At 47.1% G+C, this 24,752-nt stretch overlaps 1 protein-coding gene across 14 annotated transcripts in view; it reads left to right on the plus strand.

Annotated features, from left to right (window-relative positions):
• Window positions 1–23,333, plus strand: part of DEPDC5 (DEP domain containing 5, GATOR1 subcomplex subunit) — a 578,923-nt gene extending 555,590 nt beyond the window's left edge. For all 14 annotated transcript variants that reach the window (XM_078667736.1, XM_078667740.1, XM_078667744.1 and 11 more), the window contains one exon: window positions 22,485–23,333. In XM_078667736.1, coding sequence (XP_078523862.1) covers window positions 22,485–22,780 — 296 coding nt within the window. In that variant the 3' untranslated portion in view covers window positions 22,781–23,333. The remainder of the gene's footprint in view (window positions 1–22,484) is intronic.
• The last annotated feature ends 1,419 nt before the right edge of the window (window positions 23,334–24,752 follow it).

Below are 24,752 nucleotides of genomic sequence, written 5' to 3' on the forward strand. Positions count from 1 at the left end.
TGGGCTGCATAATTCTCTTACAATTTTAAAAAGTTCTTTTGATGAATTTTTATTCTCGGACACTCTGCGTGTGAAATAGTCCTTTTTTGCCTTTCTAATCGCTCTGTGATAGAGTGCTTGAGCTTTCCTAAAACTATCTTTGGTCTCATCTGTCTTAAATACTCTCCATTTGTGCTCGAGGGAGGTGCAGTTTCTTTTTAAAAGTTTAAGCTCAGGTCCGTACCATCTCTCTGATTTTTTGTTGCCTGGTTTATGACGAGATTGGATGGTCGAACAGTGTTCAAGAGCATTTTTAATATTATTGTGAAGAAGGTCTATTTCCTCCTGGATATTGGTACTTGTACAGGAGGGATGTAAAAAATGATTACTGAATTTATCAAGTGTGAAGGACTTCCAGTTTCTTGTTTTTGCTGTAAATGCACTATGTTTTGTAGTCTGGGGGGTGGGGAGATTAATGCGGAAGGTGATCATATAGTGATCGGTCCATACCAATGGGATTAAAGGGTCGATGTCAATAGATTCGATATTAGAAAATATCAAATCTAATGTATGCCCTGCATTGTGTGTTGGTTGATGGACTCTCTGAGATAACTGCAGGATGGACATATCTTCCACTAATAGATTCGTCAAGGAGCTACTGTTGTTATCCAGATGTATATTAAAATCTCCAAGAAGGAGGATGTTCTTGTTCTTCAAACAGACAGGCATGATCTGTGTGAGTAACTGTGAACTAAAATTTAATTTACAGCCCGGAGGATTATAAATTAAAATGCCTCCAAATAGCACACTGGTGTTTATGGACACCGTAAATGCCAGAGCGTCATAATTTCCAACCGGTGCAATACTTTCTTGTCTGCATGAGAGATAGTCTCTAAACAGTAGAGCTACACCGCCACCCCTTTTCTTAGCTCTGTTAACATTCAGTATCTTATAGTCCGGGGGAAGGGCTATGACTATGTCTGGGATATTGTGGTCATCTAGCCATGTCTCAGATAAACACACTAAATCTGGTTGTTGTTCATTAAGAAGGTCCCAGATATACGTGGAATGTTTAGGTAGTGATCTTACATTCATATAGATGCATTTTAAAGGAGATGTGGATAGATGTAATGTCACAGGGTTCAGTGTAGGGGTACATTCCCATCTACAGTTGTAACAGCTAAAAGGGCCATAGGTATCCATAGGACCCATGTGAGCACAGTCGTGTGTATTTGTGATCGTCTTACCAGACAAATATAGCAGTTCGCGGCTTGTATAAGTAAAAATTCCACTTGATTCTGGGGCCTCGCTGATAGTTTGGGCAGGGGTCGTGGCCCCTGGCCCCGGTCGGCCGCGGACGGGCGCAGACGGGCTTGGCTTAGGCGCGGCTTCGGCGCGCATCCGGCGCGCCCGCTGCGCCAGCCCGCTGCGCCGTCTGGCCGGAATACACATTTTATAGTGTGAGGAGGGTGGGAGGGCAGCGCGACTAGAGCGCAGCCCCAGCCCCAGCCCTACCTAAGATGGCGCCCACCTCGGCAAACAGCAATTCCCAAAAGACGGCTGGGCGAGGCAGGGCAAAGGAAGTCAAGCGTGGAAGAAGGTGTCAGTGTACCTACATCAATTCCCCAGCTAAAATCACTATTTAGATCCCCCCAATTTAAAATGTTATAAAAACGCTATTTCGCCGTTTTTCCCCGTTTTTCACACCCAAAATCGTCAATACATCTGCCAAAAATAAAATCACTCGCAGCCCTAGTGTCTCTCACTAGGGAGAGCTCTGAAAGGCAGCGAGGGCTTGAAAATACCGGCTCTAAATAGCCTGGGAGGGCGGGAGGGCAGCGCGACTAAAGCGCAGCCCCAGCCCCAGCCCTACCTAAGATGGCGCCCACCTCGGCAAACAGCAATTCCCAAAAGACGGCTGGGCGAGGCAGGGCAAAGGAAGTCAAGCGTGGAAGAAGGTGTCAGTGTACCTACATCAATTCCCCAGCTAAAATCACTATTTAGATCCCCCCAATTTAAAATGTTATAAAAACGCTATTTCGCCGTTTTTCCCCGTTTTTCACACCCAAAATCGTCAATACATCTGCCAAAAATAAAATCACTCGCAGCCCTAGTGTCTCTCACTAGGGAGAGCTCTGAAAGGCCATCTCCATCTGGCATGCCTTCATGTCCAAAGGATCCGCAGGGGCCTTCAGTTTGACTTACATCAGCTGGTACGCCCTCTGTACTGTCTGTGCCCCTCGAACCCCACTCGGGTTCCGCACCAGCTAACATGCCAACTTTGGTTCCGGTATCATCCACTGCAGCAGTTTCCTTCCCAATGACACCGGTGCTGTTGGTGCTGGAGGATGGCTTGTAGCATTTCCGACTCCGAGCAGAATTCACCTCGACCTCAACTGAACTGCCCCCACTTCTACCAGCTAATAGCCGACCGTCAACCTTTCTGATTCGGATACCTTGCCCCAACCATGTGGTAGGGCTTAGACTTTACACCGTTTTTTCACCACTGGTGCATGCAATGACAGTTATGAGAATGGTGATGATTTTGTCTCCCAGTATACTGAGGAGCTACAGGATACTAATGGGCTAGAGACTTCTCAACATACTGTCCTTGTGTTTCCTCCCGGGCCTAGGAATAAAGAAAGCAGCTCCTTCACTGTTATATGTAGGATGGCAGAAGTCCTAGACCTACACCTTCCTCTTATGGAGGCAAAGACTAAAACCTCTGACAGAGTTACTCAAGCCTGGCCAGGTACCTACAGACCTTCTATTACCATTAAATGACACCCTTTTGGAGACTTAGACGAAATCATGTTTAGAACCACCATTTAATTGGCAGGCAGCAGGTTGTCATAGACCAGTGACAGGTGATCCTAACTTTCTTATACAGCATCCCACACCAGCGACCTTGGTGGTACAAGCGTCCACCAGTAAAGTTAATCCCATTGCCTTTTCCACCACCCCGCCTGATTGTGAATGTAAGAGAATAGAGTGATTTGGCAAGCGCATCGTTTCCTCCCCTAGTCTTGTTCTATGATTAACGAATTTTAGCTGCGCCTAAGCCCCTACTCCCATGCCATAGAGGACCCAAATATTACCAGCATTTCCAGCAACATTAGGGCTTCCCTGACCAAAACTATCCAGGGTGGCCGTGAGGCAACTAAATTTGTAATTCTGGCCTTGGCATGATCTACGGCTTTGGTCGGGCTCTGCACGAGGAATGCTGCTGCGCCCACAGGGAGCCAGCTGTGGCCGCTGGGCCTTGATGCACCCCTGTTGCCCCTAAAGAGTCATAAGACGGAGGTGCCCCCGATGGACCATGGTATACAGGACAAAGAAAAGGTATGCGTTGTCAAGCTGCATTAGAACTTAGAGCAGAGTGACTATTCCCCTCACGGATACACTGTGCACACAGTGGCACTGGAACCAAGCTATACCCGGCTGATGGGCCCATAACTAGGACAAAACCGATCCTGTGTTGCTTGTCTTTCAGTTCAGGGAGGACCTGGCTTGGCAGTTCGTGCTGGACTGTTCCTATTGGAGCTGTGTCAAGACTGATTTGCATTTGGGTCCAATTTGAGGTGACATGGTGTGCAAAATAACAATGGATTGGGGTGCGGCCTGAGTAATTACTGGTGGCTGAGATTAATTCAAGCACTCCATCCATTACTTTTTTGTATATATTGTAGTGTGTTTCTCAAAGTGGGGCAAGGACATCAGCAATGTCCTAAGATGAATATGTGGGAGCTGCAGGGAGTGCAGCAGCCCCCAGAAAATTTTACAAACTGACCCTATGTATACCAGGACATAGGATGCATGACCTGGGTAGAATGCTTACTATTACCTTGATCACTCATATGACTAGGTCTTTTGCTTTCTGGCTCTGGAGTGCAAGGAACCATAGGGATTGGCACCATGGCTTCTTCATGTGGTGTATGGCGCATAAAGACTCAGACACATGTTTGTGGTTGTTTTAAATTGCAATGCTTTATTTAAAATGCTTTAATGACAATCTTATTTAAGAACATTGCAAGGCCAATGCAATTTAATGAATGCATCTGATTATAGATTTTGGTTCCATTGGTTTTAATGGTGAATCATGACATGTGATAGTTTTATCTGAAAGAGACACGTTAGTATTAGATTCCTTACCTTAGAATATCCCCAGGCGTCAGACTGGATCCGGAAATTTTTGCGTAGCAGTACCCTTGCGTGTCGGTAGGCGTCGTCTGCGGCTCCGCGTCCGTCGTGGGCGCCGTGATGACGTCGTCGGAGTACTTAGACGCCGCCTCCGCGTGCTGACGTCAGTTCTTCTTTTTTCCGCGCCAGCAAGCGCAGATCTGGAAAAAGCAGCACTTTTTGACTAACTTTTTTGATCACTTTTGATTGTTCTCGAAGTCTTTCGACTCCGACGGTGCCGTAGGGATGCCCGGCTTTAAGCACTGCGATGATTGCGACCGCCTGATGTCGGTCACGGATCCTCACCGCGTGTGTTTATCTTGTCTCGGCGTCGACCACGACGACAAGGCCTGCTCCGACTGCCGGGCCCTCTCTTCGAAAGCCAGACGGAAGCGGTCCCGCAGGCGGCTCGAACTCCGGCAGTCGGTCCCGCGCCACGAGAGGTCCCGATCCCATGGGAGGTCGAGGGACAGGTCGCGGTCTCGGAGCCACCACAGTTCCGAGAGTAGGCCGCACTCCTCCGGGTCGAAGTCGTCGTCAGGTAAGCGGCACAAGAAGTCCAAGCGGCGTCATCGCTCTTCGGACTCCCCCCGACGCTCGCACGCTGCGGCCGGGGGTTCGGGTGACACCACCCACGCGGCTCCGACGGAGTCGGGGGCGCCGCGTCCAGCCCCATACCCTACGGTCCCTGGGCTCAACGCGACGCCGGAGGAGATCGAGCGCTTCATCATGGCCATGAGGACACTCTCTCCTCCGACGGGCTCTGCGGCGCCTTCGGGCCCAGCGGACACGTCTGGGACCCCAAGCGGGTCGGGGGGATCTGCCCCGACGCCGTCGGGTGCTTCGGCCCCGGCGCCGCCGACGCCTTCGGGCCCGGCGCCGCAGGTTCCCGTTATCCCGTCGCCGCCGGCGCCTTCGGGGTTCAGTTGTTCCAGCGCCGCCGGCGCCTTCGGGCCCGGCGCCGCAGGACGCCGCTGGACCTCCTTCGGGATCTGGTTCGTCGCCGGTGGACCTTACGACCTCCCCGGCGTCGGACCCTCAGGTGTCGCCTCCGCCGCCGTCCTCGGGCGGCGCCGTCCCCGGTTCCACCTTCGTTCCTGTTCCGGCGCCGGGACGGCCCCGATGGGCGCCGCTCCAGACGTCGTTTGGAGAGTTTCACTTCTATGAACAGGCCCCATTAGTTGAGAACCCTGAGTTTCAGGAGATGGGTGATGAAGAGGACTGGGAGGGGTCTGAGGACCCTCTGACCAGAGAGTGTCAGTCTCACGAGGACTGGACAGGAGACCTTGGGGAGGCCAGTGGCCTGGACACCTCTCCAGACACTGGTTTTGTCTCCCCTCCTACCGTGGCTTCGGAGGAGGGGGCAACATATAGTGTGGTGCTGATGAGGGCTGCCAAGGCCTTGGGCCTTGAGCTCCCCGTCGCGGCCGTGAGGACTAACCTCCTCACTGAGGTCCTTAAACCGCAGTCAAGCTCGGCCGAGCCTCTGCTGCCCTTTAATGAGGCCTTGACCGACGTTCTTGTGGGCACTTGGTCCAAGCCCGCTACGGGTTCACCCGTAGATAGGAACGTGGCCAGACGCCACCGCCCAGCCCCGGGCGACCCATGTTTCCTGTCCTCCCACCCTACCCCCGAGAGCCTCGTCATCCAGGCCTCCAATTCCCAGACCGTATTCCCGTCGGCCCCGCCGGACAGGGAATCCAAGAGGTATGACCAGTATGGGAAGAAGATCTTCTCATGCCTTAGTCTGGGCCTGTGGTCTTCCAACACCGCCTGCCTCTTGGGACGTTACACCCACTCTGTGTGGGATAAGGTCGCGGAGGTGCTGCCAGAGTGTCCGTTGGAGGTACGGACCAAACTCGGCCAAGCCCTTGTGGAGGGCCGGGATGCAGCCAAGTATTCCATCAGGTGTGGGCTGGATACCACCGACTCGCTAGGTAGAGTGATGGCAACGACGGTGGCGGTCAGACGCCACGCCTGGCTGAGGTCCGCCAACTTCTCGGATGATGTCCAGAACACACTCATGGACATGCCGTTCGATGGCCGTCGCCTCTTTGGCAACAAGGCAGACCATGCGCTTGAGCGCTTTAAGGACTCCAGGGCTACGGCCAAGTCCTTGGGCCTCTCGGGCCAGCGCCAGCAATCGGCTGCCTTTCACTCCTATCGTGGCCACGGAAGGGGTGCACCCACACGCGCCGCCAGCCACGCTCCGCAGGGCAATACCCAACGCGGTGGCGGCCGTGGGAACCGCCGTCCGGGCGGTCGGGGCAGCGGCGAGGTCAGTCCACACCTTCCCCCGCAGCATCCGCCTCAAAACCCTCCTAGTCCGTGCTTTCAGGCCCATGTGACGCCAGTGGGGGGCAGGGTTCGCCATCACCACTGGCGCACTGTCACATCGGACAGGTGGGTGCTGCAAATCGTCCGAAGGGGCTACTCCCTCCCCTTCGAGGCGACTCCACCAGCCATGCCACCACAGAACCACCGTGTATCGGGGGATCATTTGCGACTTCTGCAGGAGGAAGTTACGGCCCTCTTGGCCAAGGGGGCCATCGAGCGCGTTCCTGGGCCAGAAGTAGGGTGTGGTTGCTACTCCCACTACTTTCTGGTACCCAAGAAGGGCAAAGGGGGCCTACGCCCTATCTTGGACCTAAGGAACGTCAACGGCTTCCTCCGGAAGGAGAAGTTCAAGATGCTGACACTGGCTCAGGTCCTGGCTGCCCTGGACCCAGGAGACTGGATGGTAGCGTTGGACTTGCAGGACGCTTACTTTCATATTCCCATCCTGCCTGCCCACCGGTGCTACCTGCGGTTCATGGTTGGCCACGAGCACTTTCAATTTACCGTGCTCCCCTTCGGCCTTACCAGCGCCCCACGGGTGTTCACAAAGGTGATGGCGGTGGTCGCAGCTCATCTGCGCAGGTTAGGGGTTTCAGTCTTCCCCTACCTCGACGACTGGTTGTTGAAGGCGGGCTCGCCCCAGACAGTCGTCAGCCACCTCCAGACGACGGCAGACCTCCTGCACCAGCTGGGGTTCTCCATCAATGTGCCGAAGTCACACCTGTGCCCCTCTCAGAAGCTCCTCTTCATCGGAGCGGTTCTGGACTCGGCGCGGTTTCGGGTTTATCCGCCCGAACAGCGGGTCCGGGATATTCAGGCTCTGATTCCCATCTTTCAGCCGTTATCCCGGGTTTCGGTCAGGTTGACGCTGCGGCTTCTGGGGCTGATGGCCTCCTGCATCCTACTGGTGCATCACGCCAGGTGGCGGATGCTGGCTCTGCAGTGGGACCTGAAGTTTCAGTGGGCCCAGCATCAGGGCAACCTATCCGACTACGTCCTGATCTCGGAGGGCACTGCGAGACAGCTGCAGTGGTGGCTTACGGACCGCGATTGGGTCAGCGGCAGATCCCTCTCCCTTCCCCAAACGGAGCACGTAGTTGTGACGGACGAGTCCCTCCAGGGCTGGGGAGGCCACATGGGAGAGGCGGAGATCAGAGGCCTCTGGTCTCCGGCGGAGACCCGGCTCCACATCAACCTGTTGGAGCTCCGGGCGATTCGTCTGGCACTGAAGGCATTCCTCCCCTCTGTCCGGGGGAGTGTAGTGCAGGTATTCACGGAAAACACCACCGCCATGTGGTACTGCAACAAACAAGGCGGGGTGGGGTCGTGGATCCTTTGTCAAGAGGCTCTTCGCCTTTGGCAATGGCTGGAACGCCAGGGCGTGACCCTGGTGGCTCAACACCTGGCAGGTTCTCTGAACGCCAGGGCGGACGAGCTCAGTCGTCGGTGCATGATGGATCACGAATGGCGTCTGAACCCGGACGTGGCGCAAGGCCTCTTTCAGCGATGGGGAGAGCCTTGGTTAGATCTATTCGCCACCGAAGAGAACGCGCAATGTCATCAGTTCTGCGCGTTGGAATTTCCAAGGCGGCACTCGCTCGGAGACGCTTTTCGTCGCGAGTGGAGTTGCGGTCTGTTGTACGCCTTTCCGCCTATAACACTTCTGCCCAGAGTGCTGAAGAAGATCAAGCGCGACCGGGCCCAAGTCATCCTTGTGGCTCCAGACTGGGCGAGAAGGTACTGGTATCCAGAGCTACTCAGTATGTCAGTCGATACCCCCGGTTCGTCTGCCTCTTCAGGAGGACCTTCTGTCGCAGCAGCAGGGGACGGTCCTCCACCCGAACCTGTCCAGTCTCCACCTCCATGCTTGGAGATTGAGCGGCGACAGTTGAGGCCATTTGACTTGCCTCCTGACAGCCAGGCGTCCCTCCACAAAGTCGGTATACGCCTGCAGGTGGAACAGATTTGTGGCATGGTGCACAGCAAAGGCTGTGGATCCCCTCAATGCCCCTCTTTCTGAGGTCCTTCTCTTCCTTCTTTCTCTTGCCCAGCAGGGCTCTGCTCTGGGCACTATCAAGGGCTACCTTTCTGCCCTTTCAGCCTTTCTCAGGCTGCCTGATCAACCTTCTTTGTTCAAGTCCCCTATTGTTAATCGATTTCTTAAGGGCATCACACACACGTTTCCTCCTGTTCCGTTTGTGATGCCTCAGTGGGACTTGAACCTGGTTCTTACATTTCTGATGTGCGCTCCCTTTGAGCCACTTCACAACTGTCCTCTTCGCCTTCTGACTTTGAAGACTGCTTTCCTGGTTGCCATCACCTCTGCCAGGAGAGTGAGTGCGCTCCAGGCCCTTTCTTGTACTCCACCTTTCCTTTCTGTCCATCCGGACAAAGTGGTGCTGCGTACCAAACCTTCTTTCCTGCCCAAGGTTGTCACGGCCTTCCACATCGGGCAGTCTATCACCTTGCCAACCTTCTTCCCGCCACCGCATCCCTCTAAAGAGGAAGAGCGGCTCCACCGTCTGGACCCAAAACGTGCGCTCTCATTCTACTTGGATCGCACACGCCAGTTCCGGGTGGATGACCAACTCTTTGTGGGTTACGTGGGCGCGAAGAAGGGGAAAGCGGTGCACAAGAGGACCATCTCCCGGTGGATCATCCTGTGTATCCAGGCATGCTACTCCTTGGCTAGGAAGGAGCCTCCTGCTGGATTGCAGGCTCATTCTACCCGAGCCACGGCGACTACCACTGCCCTGGGCAGGGGTGTGCCCTTACAAGACATCTGTCAGGCGCCTACGAGGGCATCGCTGCACACGTTTGCAAGACACTACTGCCTGGACAGCCAAGTCCGGAGGGATAGCTTCTTTGGCAGTTCCGTCCTCCAGGACTTTCTGGTGTGATTATTGGTTCGCAGACCCACCACCGGGGTTGGTATTGCTGGGGTATCTATTCTAGGGTAAGGAATCTAATACTAACGTGTCTCTTTCAGATGCACAAGTTAGTATTAGATTCCTTACCGACCCACCCATCCTCCCCGTTCTGCGAACCAATATCTAGGGTTAGGGTTGTCCCCTTTCAGGGCCCTAGTTTCAATGGCACCAGTGTTGGTTTTTAACATGGCTCTGCGTTTCTGGTGCGGAAAAGCTGTGTCTAAGAACTGACGTCAGCACGCGGAGGCGGCGTCTAAGTACTCCGACGACGTCATCACGGCGCCGACGACGGACGCGGAGCCGCAGACGACGCCTACCGACGCGCAAGGGTACTGCTACGCAAAAATTTCCGGATCCAGTCTGACGCCTGGGGATATTCTAAGGTAAGGAATCTAATACTAACTAATGTCTCTTACAGATATATCGTTACACAAGTAGTAACTTGTGCATTAATGTGATGACACCCTGACGTGGTTGTTTTAATAATGTTGTGACACTAACTGAGCCAGTATTCCTGCTTTATATATATTGATGTGGTAAACCCTTGACAAGCCAAGTAGGCCTGGCTTATATATATATTGATGATAACAGCTTGACATCCCCTATAGTGTAATGGTATATCTGGGGGGCATTGCGTTTATGGGGTTCAGCGCCGACTAGAAGTGAAATATGAGATTATCACCAAAGTTATTTCCACCTACCTGATGCATATTTGTAACTAAATATGTAGTATTTAGTTGTGTGTGTCTATATAATAATAGTGTTTTTCTTTTTTAAAAGAAAAAGCATGTCCTGGCCAATACTGTATTGAGTGTTGTTGAGTGTCAGCTAATTGGGATTCCTAGCCCACTCCACCTCCCCTGAGTTAGCCTTGCACTGCTCTGCTTCTCCTACCCCGAGAGAGTCAAGTGCTATTATGGGGTACTTGGCTCCCAGTAAAAAGACAATTGTGGAGACTTATTACTTGTGCACGACCACATCCTTCACAACTAATAACTCAATGTCTTTATATAATGTCTTTATATGACACCGGATTGGGCCAGGAAAGTGTGGCAACCGGAACTCCTTAACATGAGCTTCTGTCCTCCAATCAAGCAGCTGCTTTGAGAGGATCTTCTCTTGCCGCAGGAACACTGGGTGGAGGATCTGCCTATTGTAGGGTTCCTCAAGGCAAGGACAGTGCAAAAACTAACCAGCTCTCAATGGATAGTTCTCTGCATAAAGATCTGGTACAGTCAAAAACGCAAGAGGGTCCCTGAATACACAAAACTAGGAGGAGGAGGCAGGGAAGAACTATAATCAAAAACGGAAAACCTCCCCTAGAAAGCAATCTACATATGGGTATTAACCACTTGGCTGCTAAGGGGTTTTCCCCTCCTGCGCTGAGCTTTGATGTTTCCGATTATACATGACGAGTTGCCCTTGTCATGAGCACAGCTCCAGTGTGCCTCATGACGAGTTCACCTTGTCATTAGCATGCAAGTGGTTAACTCCAATTCTTTTCAAATATCAACATTGTCCCACACAGAAAGATTTATTTCAAAAACATATATCTATTTATTATTTTTTCATCGTCAATAGATCACAGATGCGATAGAATCATGAGCATATATACAATCTATTTACATTTTTATATATATAAATTACAGCCTTCAAATAACCTAAGTACATCCAACATCCACACACACATCCACACCGTCATCAATAACACAAAAGAATATTCCAAAACCAAAGGGTACAATGAAAAAACAAACAGTCTACAATCATATATATACAAAAAACAAACAAACAGAAGAAGCGCTGACGCGCGTTTCGGAACAGGACCGAATTTCCACCAATCCTTCGTCAGGGCGCACAATGTAAACTTTTCTTTAATATCTTCTCCACAATGGGGGATATAACATTGTATCCAATAAGATAGTTTCATATAACACAGGTGGACTTTCAATCAAGGCTGTTTCTTCAATTCCATTAACTGTATATTTGTAAAGTATCTGTAAGGACAATGAGACAAACTATCGATAAAGCAGATAATAGACATAAATTACTGCTGGAGAAACCACAACCAAGAAAAGATAGGATGAACCCGAAATCAAGTGCAATATAGAGCAAGATATAGTGTTATCTAAAGATAGCCATAAACAAGGAAAAAAGAAATTCATACGACGTGAAAAAACAAAAGATATGAAAGAAAGTAAATCTTATTAGCCACCACCGTGTAAAGAACCAAGGACAGCATCAGAACCGGACCTTTCCATACGTGCCAGTGTGCAGAGATAAGATTCAATATCAAAAAGACACATACCACAGAATCAAACCTGGAGACATACACGGTCATTCACCTTAAAGAACGTATATTTACAGATGTAAAATTGAAAAATCTGAAAAAAAAGAGAAAAAAAAAATATGTGGAAAGGGTAAATACAGTTCTTAGCCTCATCACAAGGCAGAGCGTCTTATCATAATAGAACCAATAGGGGGATCCGAACAGAATGTACTAACCCTAACGCAAGAATGTAAAACTACAGAGTCTCAAAGGGTCTGCATGACTCAGCTGGGTCACGCTACCCATAGGCAGAAGAGGGCAATAAAAGATGGATAACTTACCCTGCTCATATAAATCCTTCACTAACGAACACAAACAGATTAACCCACCGATATCTGAAAGAATATACAAGGGGAGAAAGAGGCCACCTAAGATACAGGTTAATAGATTGAAACCTATCCTAAAAGGGCTCCCAAGAATCAAGATAACATACCATGGTATAGTATCGTAAGAAATAGATGCGGGGGCCACCAATAATCCACAAATAAAATGAAGCGACGATGTAGCCTTAGGGAATGGTGTTCCTTAAAGTTGTCTCAAGGAGCGAGGTTTCCCTCTAGGGGGCCCGTAGCTGTGTAAAAAATATATACAAAAGAACACCACGAATAGTAAATAATTAGATACTGGCAATATGTTAGCCTAGACAGCCACAACAAAAAGAGCAAATATGAAAGGGCGGGGGAGGAAAACAGGGAGAGTAAAGTCTGCATCCCTACAGCGTAAAGATATCGCGTCCTTCTTTGAAAAACTGCAAAGCGAATCCTGGGAAAGTGTGTCGAGGGCCAGAGAGTACTCAATGAACCCTCCCGTTTATATGCAGTCCACACTGGCAATGCATGCAGGCATAAAACATAGAGAGCGGACTTAACTCGGCACCAAGACGTGCATGCTGGCATAAGGCTCAAAAACAGACTACGGCGCCTAGGCGTGTGTGCTAGCGTAAAGCTAAAAAGCGGACTAAACAAAGTGCCTCGTATCTAACCAATGAGGAGAATATGAACGCCAAAACGAAGACAGGGGTCTTTCGAAATAGAACGCCCCATTGTCACGTGATGGCCCCAAACCAAGATCTATTAAGGCCACAAGATAAAACAGTAGCTAATAGGACCAAGGGAATAAGGCAAAAAAAGTAATGAAAGAATAAAAAATATAATAAAGAGGAAAATGGCAGCCAATATTAACAAATTCGCAAAAAAAGAAATAATACGAACAACGATCAGAGGCTCAAAAGAGCCGTATTCAATAAGGTCCGTATATCCTAGGTGTAAAGAAGAGATCTACATCTCTCTAACTTGCTAATAGAGAAGGGACTAATAAGCTTCCAAAAGATCGGAACAACAGATAATAGAGAGGATCTCACAAGAGGGCGTTGTGCCAAGGTATGGACTCGTTGAGTCCTGATACCGCTGTTTGCAAAGTATAAATCCAAAACACTTCCCTTTTGGCTCTACATCCATTGATGTTGTTATCTTTAGGCCTATGGACTTTTTCCAAAATTCTCCACCTGAGGTCAGTAGGAAGATGTTGCTTTTCCTGCCAATGCGCCACTAAGGGGGCTCCTCTTTTATTAATTTTGATTGCCGACCTATGTTCGCTAAGTCGGAATCTGAACTCACGGCTGGTCTCGCCCACATACCCCTTGGGGCAGGGGCATAGAATAAGGTAAACTGCATTAGATGATCTGCAGTTCGTCATTTCCTTCGCACTGAATTTATTCTTGCCCCATATCAGTTCTGAAGAGACAATAGCTGTCTCACAGGCATGGCAATGCCCACATTTGTGGGTGCCAAGAACAGGATTCCGCCCTGTAATGGATTTCTGTAGGGGAAAAACCATAGATGTAAACTTGGAGTGGACTAAATGGTTGCGCAGATTCTTATTTCTGCGGAACGCAAAAGTGGGTTTAGGTATGGCTGTTCCCTCTGATCCTGAATTCAATATATGCCACTGGGAATTGACAATTTGTCGAATCTGATTGTTAAAATTAGAGTGTCTGGTACACACTGATAAAGATGCAGCCTCTGGAAGACTTATAGACTAATTTTACCAGAGCTAGAGGAGATCCTAGCATATCTAGCCACTATTCAAACCCCAAGCTTAGCGGATGATGGCAGGGAGGGACTTGAAGCAGATATATCGGTGACCGAACTTAAAGATGCAATAATTAAACTGCGCCCTGGGAAATCCCCAGGCCCAAATGGACTCCCGGCTGAATTTTATAAAAAAAGGGGCGGACCTCCTGGCGGAGCACTTATTAGCACTGTTTAGGGACGCGGCCCAAGATGGTATTCTGCCGCTAGATCTTAGATTGACCACGATCATCCCCATCCATAAACCGGGAAAGCCCCCCGAAGATTGCGCATCTTAACGCCCAATCTTCCTCCTCAACATAGAGGTTAAGCTCCTGGCGACGGTATTGGGCCTCTGTCTGCGCCAAGTAATCTTGGGTCTGGTATATCGAGATCTGACGGGCTTCTTACCAGACCGGACGACCAGACAGAACCTATGGTGGACCCACAATTGGCTCATGGGGGTGCAAGGCTGGGATGATCCCCACATGTTCCTCTCTCTGGAAGCGGAAAAAGTGTTCAACGCTGTCCACTGGCCCTTCTTGGAGGCTGCTTTGGTCAAGTTTGGCATTGGCCCTATATTTAGACGTTGGGTGGGACTCCTATTTGCGGACCCCAGAGCCCGGGTTAAAGTAAATTGACTACTATCTGAGGACTTCCGCATTAGAAGGGGAACCCGACAGGGATGCCCTTTATTCCCCCTACTATTTGCCCTCACAATCAAAATAGTGGCCTATGAGCTCCGACAGACAAGAGAGATACGGGGTTTCAAATTACGATGACTGATTTGAAGGAAGAAAAGATCTCGCTTTATGCGGACGACATCCTGTTATATGTTACCCAACCAGCTGTCGCGGTCCCCACATTGTTCAGGCTTCTGGGCTATGCGATAAACTGGCATAAATCGGTCTTGTAAAGCCCGCGGGCCGAGGAGACGTGGCCTCTGCTCCCTGGAGCTCTCCAGGTAACGCAGACAGGATTCACGTATTTGGGGATCTACCTCACCACAGATAGAAATCTCTCCTACCAAAGAAATATCCAGCGAGACATAACAAATTTTGCAGCTGACGCTTTGCGGTGGAAAGCCCTCCCCCTTACGATACTTGGCCGAGCTGGAATGTTGAAAATAATTACATTGCCCCGCTTTCTGTATGCTTCCAAAATGAGTATTTCCCTCTTTCCAGACAGACGTTCCGGGTGATAGATGCAGAAATGCGCTCCCTGCTGTGGCTGGGGAAGCAACCAAGGATCACCCTGAGTACGCTGCAGTGGAACCAGTATAATGGAGGGATATCCCTGCCGGACATTGAGGCATACTATTGGGTGGAGCATCTGGTGCTGGTAAACGAATGGCTCCATGCCCCGGCCGATCACCCTAACTACAGATTAGAAAGGGACACCATGGCACGCAGTACTTGCTTATATTTCTTATATGGGGGCCCAGGTAGATGAAACCTACTTTTGGCCACCCAAATAACCTTAGGGGTCTAGGATAGGGCGATTAAGATACTGGGATGGACACGCAAACCGACGAAACAGACACCGATCTGGATTAGTACCTGGTTGAGGGAACTTCACAGACTTGAGGGCTTTGGAGGCTAGGTTGACATCGGAATCTCCACTCTGGGTGATGTCGTAGCAAAGGGGGAACTCAAATCCTTTAGGACTTTGGCAACGGAGTTTGGGCTGCACCCCACCCAAATTTTTAAATACTCACAATTGTGACATGCCTGGATAGCCAAGAGCTTGCTCTCCTTTCCCCTGCCTGAATATGCCCTGTTAGAGGGTTGCCTATTGCAAGAGCAGATACCAAACAAGGCAGTCTCTCTAACGTACAGGACCTTGAACAATAACAAGCCAGACAGACTGGGGAAACTGAGAGAAACATGGGAGCAGAATCTGGGCACGTTGGACACAGCAGATTGGGAGGCGGCACTGATGCATCACAGGGAGGTGGCAATTGAATCCCACCTCCGACTCATCCAATACAAGATACTACACAGGGTCTGACTCCACCGAATGGGCCGAGCCAGTGAGCCAAATTGCCTGGGCTGCAGACAGCCGCAGGGGGACTTCTACCATATCATCTGGGACTGCCCTGTTATCCACAAATATTGGACACACGTATTGGAAGAGTTGAGTAAAGTGTTGGAGGTAGCACTTCCTCTAGATCCTAAATTCGTATTGCTGGGGATGATCACGACTTGGGATGCCCACAACTTATCTTTGCACTGTTGCCAATAATGGTGGCAAAAAGAGATGTAGCACGCTCATAGGGGGCGTCACTAACCCCTCAATTAGGAGAATGGAGGAGGGGGATGGACCTGTATTTGGCGGCGGAAAGGGTCACACACAAAGCGAGAGGGTGCCCCCGGAAGTTCGGTAGAATATGAGGGAAATGGAGAAAATATCATGGACTGGATGGTGGTCTGGGAGCTGACTAGCACAACATGGGTCCTTTGAATCTTGATGAGCACCGAGATGGGGGGCCAATTGGCATGTGTCTTCGATGCTGGGGGAAGTCCAGTGGGGGGAGAAGATTTACCAAAAAGGACATTTACGGGGGCCGGGTTTCGTTCTGGTTCATGACATAAAGAAGGTGATGTGGGTTGGGGGGCGGGGGGATTCTTGGGGGCAAGGATGACTATTTGTGACATGCTAGTTGTTTTGTATTGGTTGAAAACGCAAATAAAAATATTTGTACATTTTTTTTTTACCAGAGCTAGTGCTGCTACCACTGCACAAGCATGCAGAGTATATGTTCTGGGCAATTGTCAGGTGGCTTAGTGGGCATCAGTTCATGTTCAGGAAGCATTACTGCCTTGATAGCATGTCTGTTGAGAGGGACATTTTTCCTTCTCGATCCTGCAGGTCTTTTTGGTATGCATTTAGAAGTATCCATCAGAAGAACAAGTTACTTACCTTTAGTAACAATCTTTCTAGTGGTTACTCTATCTAACCAGTGATTCCTCACTGACCCTCCCGCCACCCCGTTCTGTGAACTGGACTCTTTTTCTGTCTAAAAAAATGTAGAGAACTACACACTGGTTATGCCAATCTGCCAATAGGATCTGCGTCTAAGTGCGCAGACAGCCTAAGTAAGCAACTGATATCATTTATCATGGGTTGTGCTTAATTGCAGCACCACTCTTCCCTTCCAGAGCAAGAAGCCTCGCGATGCAACCTACCTGCGCACTGGACTACTGCTTTTAAGTTTTCTGATCCAGTCTGATCCCTGAGGAATGCTCTATCAGTGAGAAATCTGCAGTGTTCACCAGAAAGGTTGTTATCGAAGGAAGTAACTTGTTCTTCTTCCGTGACATCCCAGTATCCCGCTTTAATATTCCAAACATAACCAAGATGCCACTTACCTCTAAATCTTGTTGCCGAATAGTGGAAATTATTCTACTGACAGTAAATTTTGAGTGCAGGGTATGTGAAAAACATGTGCAAGTTATCGGCTTTAGGGCTTCATATTTTGGGTACAATATTTCATCAATATGTCTGATCATGGATAGTTTTTATGAGTCCTGTAAGTCCTCTGGGGAGTAATGAAACAGTTAATCATAAGATTGGCAGATATAACCTCATATAGCATTTTAATTAATAGTTGCCAAAATTCATTAATTTTCCAGTGCTGGAAAGTATTGCATTTCCTGGTAAGGACCCAAAACAATCTGAGGTTACCATGCAGATCCCCGACAGATCCCACTCTATGTCCCTCGACTATGGACCCCAACAAATTAAGACCTGTTTTCTGTAATAGAAAGCTGAGAGCCTTGTGAAAACAAGCAGGACTCTTTAGACTATCCCAGATTGGTTGAAGCTTTCAAAAATATGATCTTCCTGACTGTTTTCTAACCTTATGCCTAATTTTTGCATTCAACAATAGAGCCTTCAGTCACACTTTTTTTTAAAGTACTTGTGAGAGGAGAATATGTACAAAAAGTTCCCTTTGCAAGTATTAGACAGCAAAACTCTAACAATGATGCCCATACTTCATTTATCTGGATAGTGCATCAAAAATCTAAAATCCATCCTTCAAGTGAAAACACCCAACAATAGTACTGAATGTCTGGCAAAGCTAACCCCCACCCACTTTCTTAACCGCACATCTAATTTTTTCCAGAAGAGCTTTACACTTCTAGATGCCCATGCAAAACTACTCATTATACCTTTGACATGCTCCTCTTAAATTTAAAGGGATTGAGTCAAACAAAAACAATATTTTGTTAGTTAGACATTTTTAAAAGATTTACTGAAACGTAGATTGTTTGTCAGCGAAGCCATTTTCACAATAGCATGATAATGTTTTTATTAACTTTATTCAAATTGTTTTCCACTATTGTAATTATATAATGAGTCATCATTATATCTAAATATTTCTTTAAATACATGTGATAGACCAAATCTTACATTCTAGGCAATGATTTCTGATTCTAAATTGTTCACTAATACCCATCTAGTATGCAAAAGTTGAGAACTAAATCATGCCCTTAGGATATTTTTGTATGTGGTCAAAAGTGTGAATTATTAGGTCATCTGTATATATTGCAACCTTTGTAGTATATTCTTTATACTGAAATTGAAACATACCGTCTTCCTGCCTTACCATTTGTGCGAGAGGTTTAATAAATAGACCGAAATGTAAAGGGGGAAGAGAGAAGCCTTGCCTATTACTTCTCTTAGTACTAATGTTTGCGGTGAGATTCCCATTTACTAAAGCTGTAGAGGATTTATATTGAGTCTGGTCTGCTTTTCTCTGACTTTACCTTTCTGTAGCACCTGAAATAAATAAGCCCCGTTAATCTAATCAAAGTATTGGCAGCATCTAGCGTGTAGATTGCTAAAGGATGGGTATTGTCATGTCAATTGAGATAGTCTGTGTGTGAGCTACATCTATAATATGACAAGCTACTATAAACCCTTTTTGCTCATCGCTGATTGCCTTGTCCATCCTGTTTGCCTAAATGCCTAAGAAGATCTAGTAGTCGCTGTTGAGCAATTAAATTTGCCCATATGATTATTGTTTAGAGTCCTTATCAGGCTCTTTGATCAAAAAGATTACTCCCCCCATCCGATCACTCTGGAATTCCTCAGAATAGTATTGTATTAAATAAAATACAAATTTTGATAATCTCTGCAAGGGCTTGTAAACTTCAGGTGTTATGCAGTCAGGGCCTGCGGCCTTACCTTTTTTTAAATTCCCAAGACTTTCTGGGATCTCGTCAACATAAATAACCGAGTTTAACTCAATCTGCTGCTCAAAGGTAAAACAAGGCAATTAAAAATGTGATAACCATAACTAATTAATTGGTCATCTGGGAATGTTTCCTTGTTATATAGACCGTCGGACAAATCTGCAACTAGGAAATCCAGTAGTTGTATACCTATGAGTTGCTGAATCTTCAACATCTTTAGTAAAGTTCTTTTTCCTGTCAACCCTCTACTACCAAGCGGGCAAAGATCTGCTTAATTCACCATACTCAAAATGTCAACGCTTAATAATAACCGGCTGTTGACAGCACTTGCTGATTAAATGGCTGTTGTACTCTGTTATGCATGTTGCTGAAGACTTTATAACCTTGGTGTCTATTACTGATCTAACGAGTTCTCTAATAATTAGAGCTCTAGTCTCTTTATTCTTGATTGTAACCTCACATTCTTTTCCTGTCCTTTCTGACTCTAAATTTTGATAGTAGGGCTAAAACCCCTGTGAGGAAGGCCTTGTATGTATCCCAGCCAGCAAACTGACAAAGATAAACCAGAATTGAACTCAAAGAAGTTGGCTATCTGAGATTTTAGTTCTCCTTTTCCTTGATTTAACAGTAGTTTCGTATTCAATGTCAAGGAGGGTTGCATTTTACAGGTGTTAGAGGGAATATTAACCTTATAGCAGATAAGTGAGCTGGAAGTTGAGTAATTTCTTTCACTGTCAGTGAATTATCTATTAAGAAAACATTCTAATCTAGATAAATGTCTGTATTGCTTTGAAAGCAAGATATATCCCCTTTCTCCACTGGTACATTCTCTCCAAATATCACTCAAGCCTAAGTCCTGGATCAAATCCATCCATCGTTGAAATTGTTGATCCGTCCAAGGTGTTGTCTAATATGGTATTAAAATCTCCTCCCACTATGCATGGAGCAGGGAAAGCAAACACATTCACAGCAAAAGTAGCCAGGGAGTTTATGTTATCTATTGTCCGTGCATAAAAGAACGCACTTGAGAGAACCTTCATGTTTTGTCTGCCCCTAGATCTAATATCTCAAACGTAGGAAGTGGACTGACCAGAATAACAAACCCTTAATTAGACAAGATTAATCTGAGCACAATATCAAAAACGTGTGCCCACTAAGGAGCTTTTTACAGTCTACGCCCTAGTCCATTTACATTCCTGGATAGGATCAATATTTCAAATAGTTCTAACTGGGAACCTCTTATACTTGGATCACCTATTTGGGAGAGGCTGTTTTCACTCTGGATCACCTGCCTAATAGCTGAAATTGCTAACTTGAAGGGTTTATATTTCTTTGATACACACACCCACCCCCCACACATACATTCCTTATAGTCTAGTTTCGCTAATGGAGTTGATCTTTGGTTTCCTCTGTTTCAGGTAGAGAATATCACTATGTTTACAACACTGATCACTTAACCATATTATTCAGTTCTGTGTAAGACCTTGTGTTGCCTTTATTGTTAACCTATGAAGCTTATCTATACCTTGGATAACCATGCGGTATAGAAATCTGCTAAACAAATTAATAATAATACATGTAATTTGGAAAACTATTCAGCAGGGCTCATTTTAAATAGAATGGGGTGTTTCTAAAGGCATAGAAATGGACATAGAGTAAACCCCAACTGAAGACCATTTCTAAAAGATAACTGGAATAAACAGAATAAAATAGGCATCTCTGTCTTACAAGAAGTGTACACATATATGCTTCTTTTTTGATGAGTGTGGCTGCAATGCTGACCATGTCTGAGAAAGTGCCCAAATCTTGTAACACATAATATTTTACCTTTGGAGTAAATAGGGTTCAGTTAATAAAACAATGTTTCTAAACTTCCAGGCAATGTTATTCAAATACATTTTCATTAGCATCAGGTGAATCTGTATACTTTTTAATGTTTGAGACGCCTATGTAGATTGTTTGGTTTTTGAATCCTTTTTATCAGTATGTGTTAAAGCGACTACATGTTTTATAATTTGCCTTTTCTTGCTACATAATGTGGTCCTTATCTGATGTATAATTCCCTTGTCTCTTTACTGTACAATATACTCTGTGGAGTTCATCTACAAACAGCAACCCACAGGAATGAGCATTAAAGAACCAGCCATGGTATGTGCTCTGATAGTTCACCCAAGAGAGACAGGGAACAGCCCAAAGGAATAGACATTATATAATCACAATATATGCTCGGTAAAGTCCACCCAGGCGTGGCTTAGGAGCAACCCATAAAAACGGGTGTTACGCTACTTGCAATACCATGTAGACCGAGAAGTCCACCCAGTAGGAGGACCAGAGCAACCCACAAGAATGGGTGGTGAACAGCCTGCATTGGTTTGTGGTCTAAGCGTCCATGCAGAAGTCGCATGGAGCAAAAGCCTCAGAAGGTCTAACATAACCACCTACAGTTTATGCACTGAGAGGTCCACTCAGGAGCAGCTGAGGAGTAACTCATAAGAATGGGCAGTTTCTTTGTGGCCATGGGATGTGTTCTAAAGTTCTATTTAGGGTTAGAAGAGGAGAAACTCTCAGAAAAGGGCTGGCTACAACCAGCCATGGTGTGCCAGAGGAGACCACCCAGGAGCAGCAAGGAATCCATTTACTCTGAGGGGTTCATCCAAGTGTGGTGGAGGAACAACCAATAGGAATGGACGTGATCTCATTAGACATGGTATGTGGCCTAAGGAGTGCATCCAAGAGAGGCTGATGAGTACCATGTAAGAATAGACAGCATCCATCCAGTCATGATTTATGAACTCTAGATCCTCTTGGAGTTGGGGGAACTAGCTTAGTGGAATGGGCAATACAACCAGCCGTAGTGTGGGCTCTGAGGAGTCCACCCAGGAGCAGCAAGGAGCCACCCATAAGCTTTAAACAACCAGCCCTAGTTTACTGTCTTTATTGTCCACCTGCACAACAGGGGAGGACCCTATTGGTGGAGGCAGCTTTGAAAGTCTCCATGGGTATTATATAATCCATAATGAGTTCCAGGTGCCCATAGGAGCATACGTGTCAATTGGATGGAAATTGCTGTGGAAGGAAATAGTTTGGGACGGATAAGAAAGATATAGCTTTGGTCTGTGGGTCCACCCAGGCATGAGTTGATGCTTCTCACATAAGCGGAGGTGAGAGACCATGCTAATCTCACTTGGGCTTCTCCCTACCACACAGGTTCCAGGACTGCCAGTTTCAGGAATCCTCAATATCTAAGCTGTTTAAGAAGTATAGGTGTTGCTTTGAGATAAGTTGTGTGTGGATTATTAGATGACTATTTTTTTTCAATGTATGTAGTCTGGTATGAATTGTAGTACATGTGAACTGGTATTGCTTTTAGCAAAACCTTGCCCTTGTGTTTTTATGATCAGACCATTGTATCCTGCTACTAATGCATTTTATCTGTCAATTCTCTGTGTCTTTCCTCTCTCAGGGACAGTGTTTCTGCAGCTGCCATACTCCAAGCGCAAGTATACCTCTGGACAGCAGCGTAGGCGTCGTAATTCCACCAGCTCCACTAACCAGAACATGTTCGGTGAAGAACGAATTGGCTACAACTGGGCTTGCAACACCATGCTTACCAAAACATGGCGCTCCAGTGCCACTGGAGATGAGAAGTTTGCTGACCGGCTACTAAAAGACTTTACAGACTTTTGCAATAACAAAGACAACCGTCTGTATTCCTTCTGGACTACCTGCCTGGACAGGATGCATGCAAGTGCTCCCTGATGGATTGCGTGCTAGCTCAGTGGAAATAAAGTGCCATGAACTTGAGTAGAACAACATGTAAACCATGCCATTACTCGGGGATGGGTCAAAGTGCAGTAGTTGCTTCTGCTCCATCTATGGCTGCTGTTGATCAGCAGTTGCTTCTGTTCGACTTGCGATGTCTGATGAAAAGCCAGGAGCCTTCGCCATCAGACTGAAATGAGCCAAAGACTGACATGGTGACCACCGTCCACCAAAGATGCAAACGCCAACTGCGTAAGCTGAACGGGTCAGCCTCCAGTGTGCATTAAAAGCAAGGTGAAAGGAGACAGAGACTATACATGTGACTATGATAATATGAAAAGCGCCATCCATGTGCCAAGGTGACACTGCAGTTTGTCATGTCCTTTTGTTGCATTGAAAATGACCAACCACATCATCTCCTTTTTTCAAATGGGGGAAATGTACGAACGTGTATGTGTCTACCTGTGCACAACAAAGAAAAATGGTCTTGTCTGTTCTTCAACAGAAATAAGTGCCTATTCCTACAAATTAAAGGCATAAAAACATAAAAGCAGTAGTAATTTGGTGGTCATTGTCTTGGAGCTTTTAGGCACTACCATAGATATACATACGTCTGAACCCGGCGATAAAGCACATATACAGATACAAATGCATTTATTCCCATGGTATGTGATTGTTTCCTGAGAAAGCAATGTACAGCATAAAATTAAATAGAGAAATTAGATGAAATAATTAATATTGCAATTCCCAGTAGCACAATATTTATTGCAAAACCTATTTACTTTGAACGTATTATTGGTGCATTACCATTCAGTGATTACGAAAGAGTTGTAAGAATATCAGAGGTGTTCATAAGAGGCTGATTGCAAAAATTGGTCTATGGTGAGGAATTGGAGGTGTAAAGAGGATAGGTTGCTCCTAGATGTGTGTTGCTGTCAATTTGACCTATTTGAGTACAATGCCTTGCAATTGAAAGTAGAAGAGAATTTTTGTGACCACAGGTTTTCTTCTGTTAGTGATATTGGTCCAAACTGTACTTGAATTGTGGCATTTTCCCTCAAATAGGTGGCCTTTTCCCCAAATGGTCCCTTTTTGTCCGTGAGTATGCTAAATGTTATACCTTTGAATCTCATAACACAGACTCATCCTTGCATCAGAAGTTAACATAATAGTGTGGACATAATAACGTCTGTTATCATTCCTTTGGGACCTTGGTGAGCTCAGACTGTATAAGGATCAGACATCTCGTCCACATTCATTCGACCTACAATTTTGCTTCTTTTTGTCCACCAAGATTCTCATATTTATGTATCACGTTGCCCTGTCGAAGCACGATCTGCACTCAGAGAGAGGTCAGAAATAGGACCACCCATTATGGCCTTGGGGAGTCCTGGGGGTTCATCTCCCCTTTGCAGCACTGTCTTTCCCTAGTGGATCCCCAAGCAGGCATTCACCCACTAGACACCAGGGACTTATTATTGCAAGAGGGGGAGCAGCCCCTTGGGCAAGGACCAATGCTCACCCACACCCAAGGGAAAGAAAGTCTTTCTATCCACTCTTGGGAGATAGTTTCTAGGATTTGCTCCCAATCTGCCCCCTTGAAGGGATAGAAAGCCCATTAAACACCATGGGTTTCTTATTTTCTGGGAGGGGGCAGGCCTTTTGGGCAAGGGCCCGTGTTCCCATAGGCAAGAGCAGAACACTTTCTGCCACTCCCCAGTGGCCAGTATGGGGGTTTGCCTTTATCTCATCCTCCGGGAGGGTGGAAAGTCCACCAGACACCACGCATTAGACACAAATGTGGTGGGGGCACCCCATCGTGGGATAGTGCCATGCCCCCAACCCAAAAGGGACAAAGGCTTTCTGCTTTCCAGGGATACAGATTGGAGAAAGCCTACTGGACACCCAGGATTTCAAAATGGCCATATGCCCACCACAGAAGGAGCAATAGAGTCTTTCTACCCCACCC

Source organism: Lissotriton helveticus, chromosome 11 (genome assembly GCF_964261635.1).
Source record: "Lissotriton helveticus chromosome 11, aLisHel1.1, whole genome shotgun sequence".
NCBI lineage: Eukaryota > Metazoa > Chordata > Amphibia > Caudata > Salamandridae > Lissotriton > Lissotriton helveticus.